The sequence below is a fragment of the Bemisia tabaci genome, chromosome 5 (genome assembly GCF_918797505.1).
Source record: "Bemisia tabaci chromosome 5, PGI_BMITA_v3".
Classification (NCBI taxonomy): Eukaryota; Metazoa; Arthropoda; class Insecta; order Hemiptera; family Aleyrodidae; genus Bemisia; species Bemisia tabaci.
The window spans coordinates 52,436,807-52,453,142 of record NC_092797.1 but is presented as its reverse complement, the minus strand read 5'-3'; the positions used below and the strand labels follow the sequence as shown (position 1 = coordinate 52,453,142).

General features: G+C 41.8%; 1 protein-coding gene across 1 annotated transcript in view; it reads right to left on the bottom strand.

Moving 5' to 3' along the window:
• Madm (MLF1-adaptor molecule) overlaps positions 1–16,336 on the bottom strand; it is a 155,171-nt gene that overhangs the window by 26,083 nt on the left and 112,752 nt on the right. Inside the window, exons 2-3 of the mRNA XM_019055500.2 lie at positions 3,185–3,409; positions 1,886–2,016 (exon numbers count right to left, since the gene is read on the bottom strand). Coding sequence (XP_018911045.2) covers positions 1,886–2,016; positions 3,185–3,409 — 356 coding nt within the window. The remainder of the gene's footprint in view (positions 1–1,885; positions 2,017–3,184; positions 3,410–16,336) is intronic.

Sequence of the window (16,336 nt, the reverse complement as noted above, 5' to 3'; positions counted from 1 at the left end):
ATTTGGATGAGCTATAACCCTTTTTCCTGTGGACTGTCACCAGTGGCGTGGCTTGCTTTGCAATAAATCGATTGATCTGTCATTTAAACCTATGAAAAAGTATCGATAAACGGGGTGTTGGCAACGAACACCTTGATATTCGATTCATTACCATAGCTTCAAATAAGGAAACATCGATAATTGGCCATTCACTCTTCGCCACTGATTTAGTCCTGTTGGAAGTAATTCCAAAGCAGCGATTGGAATGCAAATATTATAGATTCGAATTAAAGATAGATAATGGGACAGTGCAGAGTAAAATAAGTTGAAGCGAAACCATGATAAGTGCCTCCAATGGGCAATGTAAGACAAAATTATACTTGAGACAGAGCGGTAACTTGGAGCAAAGTAATGATGACACCATGAGTTTCAAGCATAATGACACTTGTGAGTCAGGTGTGAGTAGAATTTTGTTAGTTTCCAGCCAGAGCTGTGAATTTAAAAGTGGGTGAAGGCGAAGAAGACTGAAGCTCAGAAGAAAAGGAGAAAAATAATACAGATGAGTTCCAGGGAGGATACGTAAGAGGACACAACATTTTTAACGACCGATTTAATGTCCATGATAGTTTTTCCTTCGATAACTAGAGGCATCATATACTACAGATGAATTCGATATGTCAAAGTGTTTGTACTAATTAATTCTTCCCTTACATGGCTCCGATTTCATTTCTTTCATAACATCCTAATTTCTCTCTTTACATAAAGGAAAGAAATGGACGGGAGTTGCGCTTAAAAGCTATTAAACTAATATGATAGTACGAATTTTTTCTTGCGAGAGAAACTCTGAAGTGAAACCACATGAGATTTTGGGAAAAATTCATCCTAGATTTTATCTTACTGATTTGAATTATGGTAAAATAAACGCATCTGGTCCCATTAGGAAGGAGAGAGCAATAAAATTGCACAACTCTTAGAACACAAAAACACCATTGCTCAGTTTTTGGTGGGCATACCACAGTAAAACCAAAAAAGAAGAAAAATAGCTTGAACTTTCATTAAAATTGAAAGCCATACAAATTAAAATTTCCTAAAAATAATGGAATTTAGGTGCAAGCTGAAATTTTCGAGAGAAATGACGATAAAGAAAAATAAAACAGAGAAATCAAATGGATTTAAAGCAAGGCTTTTGAAAAAGCTTGCTTGATCGAATTTCTGGTTTTATTGAATGAATTTTGCTCGTAGCTCATTGTGCTTGAATTGGTAAAACTATTGAAAGACACATTGACCAGTGAAAGACACATTTGGGTCGAGGAATTGAGAATATCATAAAAAGTGTGAGTTAATAAATCGCTGCCAACACAAAAGCGAGTGATTTTGGATGCAGTGGCGTGGTGTGCTTATCAATATATCGATTCATCTGCCATTTAAACCTATGGAAAAGGATTGACAAACAAGGTGTTCGCATGGAACACCTTAATAATTGATTCTTTACCGTAACTTCAAATAGGGAGATATCGATTATCGATCATTCACACCTCACCACTGTTAGGATGCTCCTGGGTGCGAGACGCAATCTAAGCATAAGATTAATAGAAGACCTTGAAAAGCAATTCGATTAGACTAACTAGCATGCACTTGGAACTATCAAAATTACACTAAAAAATGGAAATGAGAATCAAACAAACTACAAAAGTGCTAGGTACTGGACGATTCACTCTTGAACTTAAAGGGGAGATATTTGAGAGGTACAAAGACTTACCAGTGTTCAGTTTTAAAAAAAAACCCTGGATGGAGGGAGTCTAAAGTTCAAGTCAGAAAATAAAATTAAAGTGGGTAAGGATAATATAATCCAGATTATTAATACAAAGAAAATGAGTATTTTGATGATAAGACTAAGGAGTTTTACCTGAGAGCGGAAAGAATTTGAGAACACCATCGTTTCCATGCTTGTAAAGGTAACTTTTTGACGTTGCGTTTAGTACGCTTTAGGAACTGCTTCAATGACCCGGAGGACATATACTCAGTAATAAATATCACCTGAAAGAAATACAAAAAAAACCAGTAAACTCTTAATATCATTTTTATAAATCGTATTCAATACATCGAACAGATGAGATTGTACCGGTATCGATTGGTTCAAAAGTCAATTGAGCAATTGGGGGGAACGAGTTTTTGGTGATAGATTTTTTATTCTTATGAGTACAAAATGGCAATGAAGAGTGAAATCGTTAGGAATTTTATAATTTTCAGCTTTTCCAACTTGTAAAATGTTAAAAAATGGTTTCCTTGTAAAAAATGTTAAGAAATATTTGCGTAAAAAGTTTGTTTGCGATTTAGAGTTTTGTTATGTACTTTTGTTTGGATCAAACGATACATCAAACCACTATCGAGTATGGTCCATTGATATCAAAGAGTAAAGGGGGGGGGGGGGGGGTGTAAAAACAATCCATCAAAATCAGCTACTATGTCCTTCACGTGGTCTTTAGAATTCTTGACCATGCTATTTCCTGTTTTTTCTCGGATTTTCAGAGGCTCATTCTCTGATGAGAAGACAAAGTTTTTTCCCACTTCCCAAGGATTCTTTGAGGAGAAGCTACATGATTTTCCGGAGTTTCTGATATGAATATCGAAATTTTGTCATCTTTCAACAGATTCTTTGGTGCACATTAGAATTTTTAATTCTAGAAGCGTTCTTTATGTTTACATTATCCAGTCAATTAAAGTTTATCTATTATTCTGACGATTTGAGATTCACGAATCACTTAAAGGCGGCTCAGGTGCAATAACATAAGCCGTAAAATAGTCTCTCAGCGGAAAAAGAGGAAATTCCCAGTATCTAGAGCAGACTCGCGGAATTTTTCTGACTTTTTCGACAATTTTTCATTCCTGATGAATCCCAGTTTTCCCGGTCCTGGACACCAAGGTAAAGAGAAGGATAAAACAAGAATCGTTCAAAAGTTCAAAATCAGCTTCTTAGTCCTTTCATAGACACATAAAGTTAGCTAAAATTTATAACTCCTCGATTTTTCTACAAATTATCGTAAGCGCTACCTGTCATATTTAATTCGCAAGCTGATTAGTTGGTTAATTTAGTATGACGATCAGCAACTATGGTTGGTTGCGTCGGGGTCAAGGAGAACACATTAAATTTTGAGTTAGTTTCTTCAAAAGTTTCAAAATTTCGGTAGTGGCAGAGATGGCTCACCCGTGGTTTATCGTTGTGCGTGTCAGTCCAATACCTATGAAATTTGACAATGTTAGGATGCTCCAACTGTGTCAAACTATCAAAAACAGACTGTATTTTCTCTTCTTGTGCTTTGAAGTTCTTCCTCTCGGAGAACTGAACCTCATTCCAGACCACCTCCACACCTTCCTCTGTGTCCATCGCCAGGTAGGCACAGTCGATTCCGGGGACATCACGTTGTTCCACCTGAAACAAAACGAAAATTAAATAATTACACATAACTCAATTATTCATAACTGTTTTGATACAACAGGGTGTCTACTAAAACAGGCTGGCCAAAAATTAGTACTTTTACAGTACTATTTCAGTACATTTCCAAGAAATTCAGTACCTCCTCAACAGAAAAATTCAGTATTTTTTCAGTGCCTCAATTCGACGAAATTCAAAAAATTTCAAAAATTTGAATTTCCCGCTCAAACTGCGACTGATATACCATACAAATTCCGGACCCTTTTGCGGAATTTCCGCACTTTTTCATCAATGCCGGACCATCCTTAAAAAAGCAGTATTAAGTATTTCCGGACTTGTAGATACCCTGTACAATTAAAGAGGGGAGGATGGGTATAAGACTGCATTTCACTACGTTAAAGGGGGGGGGGGGGGGTGTCAATGCCAGCGTTACGTAACCCTCTCATTTGTAAAAAAAAAACAAGTGAAACAATAATGTATTTTTGTCATATTTCAGAAAAATCACGGCAATTTTTCAAGCGTTCGTGTATATTCAGCCGTACAAAAAAGGCGGAGAAAAAGTTGCAACGTCGCAAATTGAGGTATAAGTGGTTTTTACCTCACCGTTACGAGAAAAAGTGTAACTGCGCACGCGGTCGAGTGTAATATCAGCAGCAATTGTATCAAAAGATAAAGTAAAATTCGCCTAGTGATGAGTGATGACTGATGAGCAACTCGTTGATCAAATTATACTTCCCGTTTAATGAGTGATGAATGCCGGGATGAGCGCTTTGATCGGCGAGTTCTTTCAAATTAGGTCAGAATTACCGAACCAATTTCTAGACCTTTTTTAGTCATCGGTCATCATTGAGCGAAACTGAGCTTCGGCCGAAACGGTGTTAGAGGTTTGGCATCGTTCGCGATTGAAGGGGCTTTTAAGAGCGGCACTTCCGAGAGTCGCAGAGTCGCAGTCTCGCAGTGTCTTGACGTTGAACTCTGGTCAACTAAAGAGGCTTCGCTCTCTCTAATCGGAGCTGTTGACTTTTCGAATTTTTCGAAGCAAAGGCTGGGGAAAATTTTAGCCACCCCCCCCCTCCCCCGCCATAATTACGGAAAAACAGTATTTATTAGTAATATTGTTAATGGAAAAAATAAAAGGAATTAATGAAATTGAATTTCATTGAAAGAGGGAAAGGGCATCAGCATCACCAATGACAAGGTTTTATCTGTAAAGCTGACCTCTTTCTAAATGTTAAAATCTCTGGGGCTCATACGAGGTTTGAAGTGCAGGATACTGACAAACATTGACAAACCGTGCTTCCTCCGTCCGCCCTAAAACTGGAAACGAAGATCGTCACCATTCGGCCAAAATGTCACAAGTGCCATGTGACGTTTCAAAATTTCCGCTGCCATTTTATTTTTTTTACAGAGAAATCGTTAAACGAAGCCGTCCGAAAATTTCACTGAATTTGCTTTGTGCTGCCGATAAAATTCAGTGACATTTTCGGACAGCTCCGTTGAACAAGTTCTCTCTGAAAAAAAATAAAATGGCAGGGAAAATATTGAAACGTCACATGGCGCTTGTGATACTTTGGCCGGAATGTGACGAGATTAATGAGTGTTCATGTTCAAAAATTCGACTTTAATTTTGTAATAGTAAAATTTGACACCGAAGTTCTGATTATCTCTTGAATTAATCGTTTCAGGATCGTAGGTGGGGTTAGGGACAAGCTACTGACGAATAAAATAAAATGAGATAAAATGAAATGTTCTCCGCTCTCACTTGCACTGGTAAAGTAGAAAATGTTTGGGTGCGTTACGAGGTTTCAATTCCACTACTAGCCTTTTTTGCGACTTTTACATTTTATTTCAGTGAAAGCCGTGCCTTTGGTAGTATAATTTAAATGTGAATTGGACCACGTTTTGCAATAAGGAACCACAGTTTCTGGTTCAATTTAGAAACAACATATGTGCCATTGGTTTCCAGATGCAGGAATGTGCTTTTGGAGGAGCGTGAGGTAGTGGTCTCTTATTGCAAAATGTAATTCAATTGAAGTTTTCGCGAGATTTAGGAACTATCTGCAGGCACTGCCTTCATGATTGCATATTCAATTAATATACATAAAATTTTTTTTAAAAAAACAATTAAAAAAAAAAAAATAGAAACAATTCTGACGACTAGTCTCATGAATTTTCTTTCGGCACCAACGAGATGATACACCAGAGCAATTTTGGACCGATCAATTTTTTGTATCTTGTAAAGCGACGATTAAAGTCTGACGTGTTTATTTGAAGAACAACCAGCTGTTTCGAGCATACAAGAGCGTGTTTGCTCACCCGATCGTTGAAACACAACAGTTCACAAGAGATTGTTTGCGGAAGAAGGACGAGGGAGTTCAGTCCGGAAATGCTTTGTTTTCGGAGGTGACGATAATGATAATAATTTATTACACGTACGAAAGGCAAAGGTTGCTACGGTAACTTTTCGAGCATGATAGAAATGTTCAAAAGATGAACTTCGAAACAGCTTCGAACCTTATTTTCCTTTCGATTGTGGTATTTACAGTAACCTAGAGTACCTATATTGAGAGAGTATGGCCACTGGGTCCCATGGAGAGGCTTAGGACCCAAAAATGGCGGTGCTTTGTTATGGTTTTTGAGGATGGGAGGGGGGTCATTGCCAACTTTTGACGGTTATCACCAACCGCACTTGCTGCCAACCTTACTACATCTAAGATCATTTTTCTCAAAAATTGCACACGATTAGCCTTAAAAATATGTAAAAAAGTCGCAATAGTGCATTTGGGAAAAGTTCTCGTTACGATAAGCAAAGACAACTACATTTTGAATCATTTTGCATTACATTAACTTTATGGCGTCCGCCATTTTTGGGTCCTAAGGGCTCCATTCAGCCTAAGATGGCTGAGCCAATCAGAGGTGGTAACTCCAGTGGCCATACTCTCTCTTAATATAGGTACTCTACAGTAACCGGACGTGCAGGATTTCGGTGAATGATGGAAATTTGGAGGTTTTGAGCCACCGCTGACGAAATACAAGTTCCTGCAGTTTCCGGGTCGATACGTCGTTTCTGAAATAAGTCAGAAATGGTGTTCTTCATTTCAAAACGTAGTCGAATTTAGTTTTCGAAGGCCGTTCGCGATGTGGTAGACTTCCTGCCAAGAAATTCAGTACCTACTCGATAGAAAAATTCGGTACATTTTCAGCACCTCAATTTGACAAAATTCGAAAATTTGAATTTCCCGCTCGAACTGCGACTGAAATACCATAAAAATTCCGGACCTTCTGGCGGAATTTCCGCACTTCATCGTTAATTCCGGACCGCCTTTAAAAAATCATTACTTCTTCCGGATTTTCTGGAAATTCCGGGGTTGTAGACACCCTGTGGTCATGCAACTGATGATGGCTTCCAGGTGGCAGTGACCTTGCAGTTTCTACATTTTTTTCTTTTCTTAAATTAAAAAAAAAACCGGCGCTCCGCTTCGCTCCGCGCCGGTTTTTTGGGGGGGCTTCGCCCCCCCAAGCCCCCCAGGACGCGCGCTTCGCGCGCGCTTTTTAGTTTGAGTGTCCGTTCCAGTTGTTCTGTCTTCTTAAGCGACCCGCGCGTCCACCGCGGGAAGAGTGTATTTTCCGAAGGGGGGGGGGGGGGGGGGGGGGGAATCAATCTGTAAGGGAATGAATTAATTTCTTGAGCACAAGATAGTAGTTGCGTACGTTGCCAGCGAACGCGCTGCGAAAGGTTGTGACGGTTAAATGGTGAGATTTTGTTCAAGAACAAATCATTTAACCTGACCCACTGTGCGACGAACAATTTGTCCAGAATCTTCCTTCCCCTGACCCACTGTGCGACGAAAAGTTTGTCCAAAAACTTCTCTCCCCTGACCCACTGTGCGACGATCAGCTTGTCCAAAAACTTTCTCCCCCGACCCACTGTGCGGCCCTGCTCCGGCCGGCTCCCCTCATGCCGCGCACCCCTCGTCTAAAACTTTCAAAGCTCGCCATTTTTAAACGGCTCGGCCGATTTAGCTCAAATTCAATACCAAACCAGTCCTAGGGGAGAACTACCACCCGTAAAAATTTCAGCTCAAAATATTCATTTTCGCTCGAGTTATCGAGTGGACAAGATTTGACCTCCCCCCACTTTCGAGCCCCACCCCTCAAAATCTATTGCCTCAAATTTCAATTTTTTTTCGCAAAATAGTAGTCCTAATGAGTCTCTACAAAATGCAAAAAAATTGGTCAAAATATCTTTCAACGTAAGAAAGATATAACCACTCAAAAATCGAAAAATCTTCAAAAGGCGGAAATACATACATACATACATACATACATACATACATACATATATATATACATACATATATATATACACATGAATTTGAATAGCATATATTTTCGTGATCTACGACCCGTGATCGGTGCTCTTCACAATGTCTCAGGTCTGGGTCCGACATCATGGGAGAATGCAATAGTGTATTTCCTTCGGAAAATACACTAAAAATGGCCACAACATTCTCTTCTTGTGTCTCCGCTGCAACCTAGCCACCGTTGTATCGGTAAACTGACGACGCGCGCGACGCTACGTCACGACACGTCACGTTTGGACGCCCCCGCCCGCCCCCTCGCACGGCACCCCGTCGCGTTGCCGTCGTCGGCCACCGCCTGCCGCACAGTGGATTGAGTCAATAGGAGAGGACGGACAACATTTGGAAACTTTAAAAGCTTCTAACTTCGTTTACACACAATGTTGATGCTCTAAAAGTGGTTCCATTGGTTTCCTCGTGAAATTATCATCCAAACGCACCCCTTGAAATTTAAATTGTAACGAAATAAACATCAAAATTTGCAGTTTTAGTCAAAAGTGTTAGATCGAACCTCTCGGATTGACTCTATCCACTGTGCGCCGTCCCGCCCGCTTCTATTTCCAGCGGCGGCGGCGCCGACCTTGAACCTGCCCCATGGAGAGAGCCACTATCGTCCCGACTAATTATGATAACCACTCCACGTACGACTTGCCTGTTCCGTGACGTCATCAGCCTCCCCTCCCGGGTCTGGGGGTGGTTCCGTGCACGGGGGTAACCCAGTCGTGCCGTTATTGGGTGCCCGTTAGGACCGGGACCTTTCACGCGACGGCAACTTGGAGCCACTTCCGCGGTCCGTTGTTCCCCTTACGAAAGACCGAAACTACAATTCAACTTTGCGAACGAATTACGTTTTTACCCGGAAAATTTAGGGCATTCCTAACTGAGTTTTTGGCTGATTTTTCCTCCAGGGTGTCTACTGAAACAGACCGGCCAAAATTCGGCGCTCTTTCCATTTGACGGAATTCGAGAAAATTCGAAAATTTGAAATTCTCACTCGAATTGCGAAAAAAATGACGTAACCGCATAAATTTCATTGGTGGCTTGGTGATTAACTGACAGCACAATCGCGATCTTGTAGGCAAATAATATTCTGGGCAAAGAACGCGCAGGGGATTGCATACTCTCCAGGATTCATTAAAAAACACGCGTGGAATGGAGGGAAAAATTCCGGACCTTGGTGCGAAATTCCCGCGCTTTTCCAGTACTTCCGGACGCCCTTAAAAAATCAGTACCATTTCCAGGCTTTCCGGAAATTTCCGACCAGTGGACACCCTGAAAAAACACAACTGGACGTGTTTATAGTAAAAGGAACTATGTTGCACGTAAACCCTGTGTACATAGTTCCTTCTAGCGGAAATACGTTCAACTAATGCAAAAAAAAAGCAGTGGCGTGGCGTGAATTGCGATATATCGATTGTTTTGCCATTTAAACCTATGGAAAAGGATCGATAAACAGGGTGTTCGCAACGAACACCTTAATAATCGATTCTTTACCATACGTTTAAATGGCAAAACAATCGATATATCGCAATTCACGCCACGCCACTGGAAAAAAGGAACGATTTTTGTGCTTGTGGAACATGAAAAGCAAACACACAAACGATAGCCACACGTATACATCCGACCGACATCAACAAAATTGCATTTTAACCTTTCTTCGGCGCTGGAGTCGAAACTCTATTCACGACGTATTTTTCAATATCTTCCATCGTTCATTTCTGAAATTCCACGAATATTTCACAAGAAATTTAAAGATTTTATTTTCCACGAACAATCGCAACCCTGACCCAAGACATACTCTGTAGCGTGTCGGGAGAGATCTGCCGCGCTAAAGAGAAACCCCGTATGAACTTCCAAGCTTTGTCAAAGTTCCTTTGATAAAACGCGAATTTGCTAGTAAACTTAAGAGTATTTTCCTCCCAATTTTTCAGATAATTTGATCGCAATTTCACCTAAAAATTCTGAAAATTGAAAGGAAAGATATTCATGACTTTCCTTGAAAATAAACAATTTATCGAAGGAAATTTGGCAACTCTCGAAAGTTCATAAGGCGTTTTTCCTTAGCACGGCAGTATTCTGATATTCGGCGAGATCCACCGATACGCGACGGGGAGCGAACCCAGGCTAGTTAGGGCACGTTCACCGGGGGAGGGGGGGAGTGAGTGGGAGGGTGGAGGGAGGGGGACTGCGACGGAAGAACGGGACACAAGGAGACGGAAGGAGGGGGAGGACGGACCGAGAGTCGGCAGCGGGGTGATAAAAGGAAGGATCGATAGAGGCCGCGAGGAAGCAGCGAAAAACTGTGCGAATTTTCCTTCCGCCCCCTCCCCCCCCCCTTCCTTCCTTTTACGGTCGTACTTTCGCCCGCTGTTGTCAGACCGGATGTGCGAAATGAAATTTCACGTGAGATTCCACGGATGGAGATGTTGCATGTGTGAGGAATTTGCGATCTGACTGTCGATTCCTATGTGAAACTTCGCGGGAAACACGATGGTGCTACTGGTTTTCTCTGAAATCAACTCCCAAGCTCAAAAAAAGCTCTCAAGTTGAGGTCAAAATGGAGGGGATATCCCACGCTATCCGGAGAGTCGACCTCTACATCAAGACAAACTCTCCATGCAAAGATAGGGAGCAAATACATTGACAGGGCTGTCACTTTATTTGGGGACTCTAAAACTGAAAACACGGCAACCGTGCTAATGTATATGCTCCCTATCTTTGCATGGAGAGTTTGTCTTGATGTAGAGGTGGACTCTGAGGATAGCGTGGGATATCCCCTCCATTTTGGCCTCAACTTGAGAGCTTTTTTTGAGCTTAAGAGTTGATTTCAGAGAAAACCAGTGGCACCATCGTGTTCCTCGCGAACTTTTACATAAGAATCAACAGTCAGATCGCAAATTCCTCACACATGCAACATCTCCATTCACGAGATACAGGGTTATTCAAAAGTCACGCACCACTAGCCATGAGGGGGATGGCCACTTGAAATGTTTGAGTTGCCCCCCGCCCCCCTGCCCCGAGGGAATCAAAAACTGGAGAGTACAAAAAAAAGTTTTTTAACTCTCGATATGAGGAAGAACGTCTTGAGCCGCAAGTCGATATCATAATTAGTACTAAAGTTATGGCCGGTGGTGCGTGACTTTTGGATAACCCTGTATCATTACGCCGACCATGAACAGAGGGGTATCGATGAAGGCCGTTTCTAAGCGCACCCACGCTGAATTTTTTCAACACTAATAGAGGAGCTTGGAGGACAAGGCGCATAAGTGGAGTTTTCGCTATTTCCAGAAATACGTGTGTGAAGTATCTAAATTACATGGATTTATGGCGGGAAGAAAGTTCGAACAGACTTTTAGATGCTTAATAATTGGAATTCGGGAGCGAATTTATCACAGGATATGCTATAGACTAGTTTTACTTGAAATCATTAATGCCTCAATTTTATCAAAAACTTGTGCGCCTTGTCCTCCAAGCCCCTCAATTTTGGGCTAATTGAAGGTCAACAATTTACGTTAAGCATTGCGATTTGGCCATTTTCGGTCTCCTTTTGGGTCTTATACGGTCTGACGGCCGATTTTGGCGGGAAATCCGAATTATAAATAAGTGTATAAAATTATAATAGACTGCGAACCTCCAAACCCCGAATTTTCCGCTAAAGCCAGCCGTCAAACCGAGGATCCACGAATTTAGATACGTGGTTTTAAATTCCTACCATCGATCATCAGCTCATGTTTCCCGTCCCGAAAATATGCACAAAAGTGCCAAGAGGCAACGCGGCCTTCGTTTCACGCAGTTTTCGGTGCGGGGGAGTCTAAGCACGCGTACCGAGGGGGGGGGGGGAGGGAGAAGGAGGATGACGTACGGTAAAAGCTGAGGAAAGAGCGAGAGAGAGGGGATGAAACAGAGGGGGAGAGAGGAAGAAAGAGAGAGAGAGAGAGCGATATGGCGCTACGAGCGATGCGACGCGACGCTAGAACAGTATTTTCAAATTGGATTGTGGAGGAAATGGACGCAACTAAAAAAGAAAAACGAGAAAAAAAAGAAGTGAACAAATCCGGGGAAAAGACTCCTTTGATTGGTCGAAAAACAGACCACCGGCCTATGTTTCTGGTGTTGGAGTTGACCGCATTCGGCGAGCGCAGGAGAGAGCTCCTGCCTTTTTTAGAGTAAAAACCAGGGTTGCCACAGAATTTAGAAAATGAAATTCCCTGACATTTCCCTGATTTCCCTGACACATTTTGGTGGGATTCCCTGACAATTGAAGGTGGGACGGATGGTTAAGAGGGCATAATTGAAAATGGTTTTCAGGCGAAGTTGTTGTTCGAAACCTCAAACCTATTTTGGAAAGCAAATGAAGGTGATTTAACAAATTTTCCCTGACATTTTCGTCATTTTCCCTCACATTTCCTGGTTTTCCCTGACTTTTTAAAATTCTCTGACATTTCCCGGTTTTCCCTGACTGTGGCAACCCTGAAAAACGCCGTGAGAGATTTGAAATGTTGCCGAATGGGTCAGTTGCGCTGGTCACAGAATCGTGTTTTAATGCTTGATTCTAGTGGATCAGCCAAAACTAATAAGATCTGTACAAACATCAACTTTCTCCGTTCAATATTAACCGCTTTGACAAATTCGGTTTCTGACGTTATACACCGAGGTAGTGACACCCTTAGTTTCATCAGTTAGGGAGACGCACATTTCCACTAGTTACTCAACCTGAAACTTGGATGAAAGCGAGGTGGAAGAAACCAAGGGTGTCACTACCGCGGTGGATGAAGTCATAAACAGACTTTTTCAAAGCGCCATATCTCGCTTAATAATGTTCAACGAAGAAAGATGCAGTAGCTGTTTGGGCAGATCTTCTTATTTTTAGCTGATCTACAAGAATCAGGCATCAAAGCACGATCTTGTGATCAGCGCAACTGACTCAATCCGTCCAACAAGTGTGATGACATTTGAGGAAACAAGATGGTAAAATAGTGCTGGATCCAACTATATTGCGGATGAAGCAAGGCGAGGAAATACCGAGTTTCGATTGGAATCAGAAATTGGAATTCCGATGGGTATCAACTCAAGACTCCGTGTTCAGCTCAGGCAGATGCATTGGAATACTATTACTGTTTTGTGTTGATATTTGGACGTATTTCTTTCAAACGGAACTATGTGCATTATGACGTGAGCCCTTTTTTGCCTTTATTCTTATGGGTCTCAAGACTCGCGTCTTAATGCACATAGTTCTGTTTGACAGAAACACGTCCATTTATTCAACAGAGCTTGCATTTTTGACGCTAATTGAAATGTTCGGATTTTTCGGCCTTGCTTTTCCCTTAAAATAGTGGGGACCCAGCTTGATCAAACCACCTTCTTCAATACGGTTGGAGCCACATTTTTTTCCCCTCGAAATAGAAATAGACGCTTTTAAAATGTTAGTTGGTAGACAACTCAACTTATGACTGGAACTAACTGCTGGAAAGGTGGACTGGTTGTGGGGATGGACTCACGTAGTAGCGTCCAGGATCCCCTCCATTGCGGCCTTAACTTCGAGAGCTTTTTCGAGTTTCAAAGTTTGTTCCAGCCAAAACCAGAGGCACCATCGCGTCTCTCGCAAAATTTTAAACTGGAAGAGGTATACTTGAATCCCAAATCCGTGACGCATGCAAGAGCTCACTCTTCTGGCGCAAAGGCGTAGCTCGGTTTTCGCATGAGCCCCATAAAGCGTGGTTTCTACGTAAAACAAGACTCACGTGAAAATTGAGATACGCCCTTGCGTCGGAGGAGCGACGTATTGGCGGATCAAAAAAAAAGTAAAAAGCAGGAGCGTGAACGCGCAGTGGCAGTAGCGTATTGTGCTTGTGGTTTGCGACGATTTGACAGATCCGTCATTTAAACCTGAAGAAAAGGATCGATTACGAGGGTACATCATGATAATCGATTCTTTACACTGGGAAAAAAAAAAAAACACATTGGATCCAGAGTCCAGACTCTTAAAAACATCGACGAGAAAAAGTACTCTTGATTCAATCAGAATCTAGCTTAAATCAAGAACCAAACCTCTTAATTTGAGCGGATTTCGTTTTGATTCAAGCAAAAACCGATGGAATCAAGAGTATTTTTTCTTGTAGATGCTTCCAAGAGTCTGGACTCTAGATCCAATGTGATTTTTTTTCCCCCTGTGTAAAATAGCTTTAAATGGGGATACATCGATATTCGATTATTCCCACCTCGCCTTTTACAGGAGATGAAATCAGAATTTTCAACGGTCGGCAATAGGCGGCCTTAGAGAAACCAGTGAAGTGGAGTCTGCGTGGGAGATCAAGGAACGGGTTTCGAGCAGAAATATTAACAAGAAAACAGCAGATGCGTAGACGAGGCTGCCAAGGGAGGGGGGGGGGGGTTGTTAGTGAACGGAGGGCGAAAATGAAAGAGGGCGGAGGTGTAGAAGGTGCCGAATTGTCCGATCGAAACGTTACAGGATACATCGTATGTTTCATGGCAAACGTACCATGGCATTTGCTCATTTTTTCACACACGAATCGCATGGAAGAATGGAGCCATACAATAAACTCCGACTTGAAAAAAAAAAAAAAAAAATCACAAAAATCATGACACAGTGGTGGCGCCCTTTAACATGTCGTGCGTATAAACACATCAGATTACACGCTACCGGATTTTAACAACCCGACAGCTCTGTTCAACTGGGAGTGGGAGGGAGAAATATTATGATGTGCGGGGGTGGACTGGAGTGGGCTTACGCGCGAAAAAGGGGGGCAATTCGCGGCTCCCCGGCTCAAATTAAAACTGGGGGTAACCCTTGATTCAGCTGCCTACGACCTACCTTCCTGGTCATCAGGACGAGAGCGCATCTCTAAAGTTCAAAGTCTAAATGGACCACGTTTAATAGAGAGGAACCAAGCCACGTTGGCTATTGCCAAAAACTGGGATATTTTATTTTTTACATAAAAACGCTTGTGAGGATTCCTTTGAAAATTTTAAGGAATTTGCATCGCACTGCGCAGAAAATTCACTGTAATTTTGCACAAAAATCCGCGCTACAGTTTTCATGTAAAAAATTAAATTGCCCAGTTAAATTTGGCAATGGCTAATGTGGTTCAGTGTTCGAAACTCACCTTAAAGTTTCAGGAGCCATGTGACCATGTGACCATGAGCCATGGGGCCAGATTGACTTTTTGTTTAAATATCACGGCACATTTAGTGATAAGTTAGACGCAAGATGTTTTAGTTACAGAACTAGTAACTGTAACTTTGGGGAAATTTCGAAAGATCACCGAACAGAAAAATTAGGATTTTTTTTTGGAGGGGGGAGGGGCAAGTCTAGGTTTGCCTAAAGTCGAGGTTTGCTGGTACATCTAGATTGATCTGTCATTAGAACCTATGGAAAAGTATCGATGAACAGCGTGTTCGCAACCAACTCCTTAAAAGTCGACTCTTCACCATAGCTTCAAATGAGGAACGATCGATAATCGATCATAACATTTCGATCCGCTCTTCCTTCCCCTTCGGCGGAAGAGGATACTCATAATCGAAGCTGTTACAACCAGACTCTCCGGGAAACAGCAGGAGAGGCGCAAAACAAGTAATTTTCTTCTTCCCCTCTTCCAGTTGCGACCGCTACGCCGATAAAAGTTTCTACCTACGCCCTTAGCGCTACAAAACTTTTCCCTGCCTCTCCGAGATGAAAATATCGCAGATGTAGGGGTTGGAAAATTTAAAAAGATCGTGGAAAGCATCACCGAGAGCGTATTTTTTTATGATCGATTATTATCGATATTTCCCCATTGGAGGGTATGGCAAAGGACCGATCATAACGGTGTTCGCGGTAGCTTTGGTTCCAGTCATCGCGGATAATCGAGAACCTACTTTATGTGCAACGTATGTCGCTACTTCTACGCTAAAGCACATGGGTCTTTATTCAAAACTGAAAAATTCAGATGAGACTGATTTACGTGACGGTATGAATTTTTCCCGATGCACTCGCTAATCCGTGTTCTTTTCGAGGCTCACCAAAAATCTTCATGCTGAGTTATACTGCCATGTCTATAGATCCTCACCTGCAACAGAAAAGAAAAAGGGGGGAAATTAGAATGTCGCGCAGCGTTACGTGAGAATTCCACAACAGAAAACGCATAGAGTTTTGATAAAGTGCAGGGCATTGACCTACCTCTATCACGCGACACTGATAAAAAAATAAACCGGAGAGATAAAAACTGCATAGGTGTCTTGCTCCATTTCACCGACGCCATTGCGCTGTAAAATGCATAATTATTCGCGCTGATAAAATACACTCTTTCGGAGAGCTACAACTAAGTTTCATGAATGAGCGCAATGATTCATTGGTAAAAAAAAAACCTCTTGGTTCAAGAGTGCAGTTTCTTGTCGCCGGATTTAAGAGTCTGGACTCTTGTTTCAATTCAAAATCCGCTTGAATCAATGAAAAATACGCTTGAAACAAGAGTTCATGACTCTTAAACCCGGCGACAATAAACTTCACTCTTAAGTCAATGCAATGCGGCATTGGTCCAAGAGGTTTTTTTACCAGTGTTATACC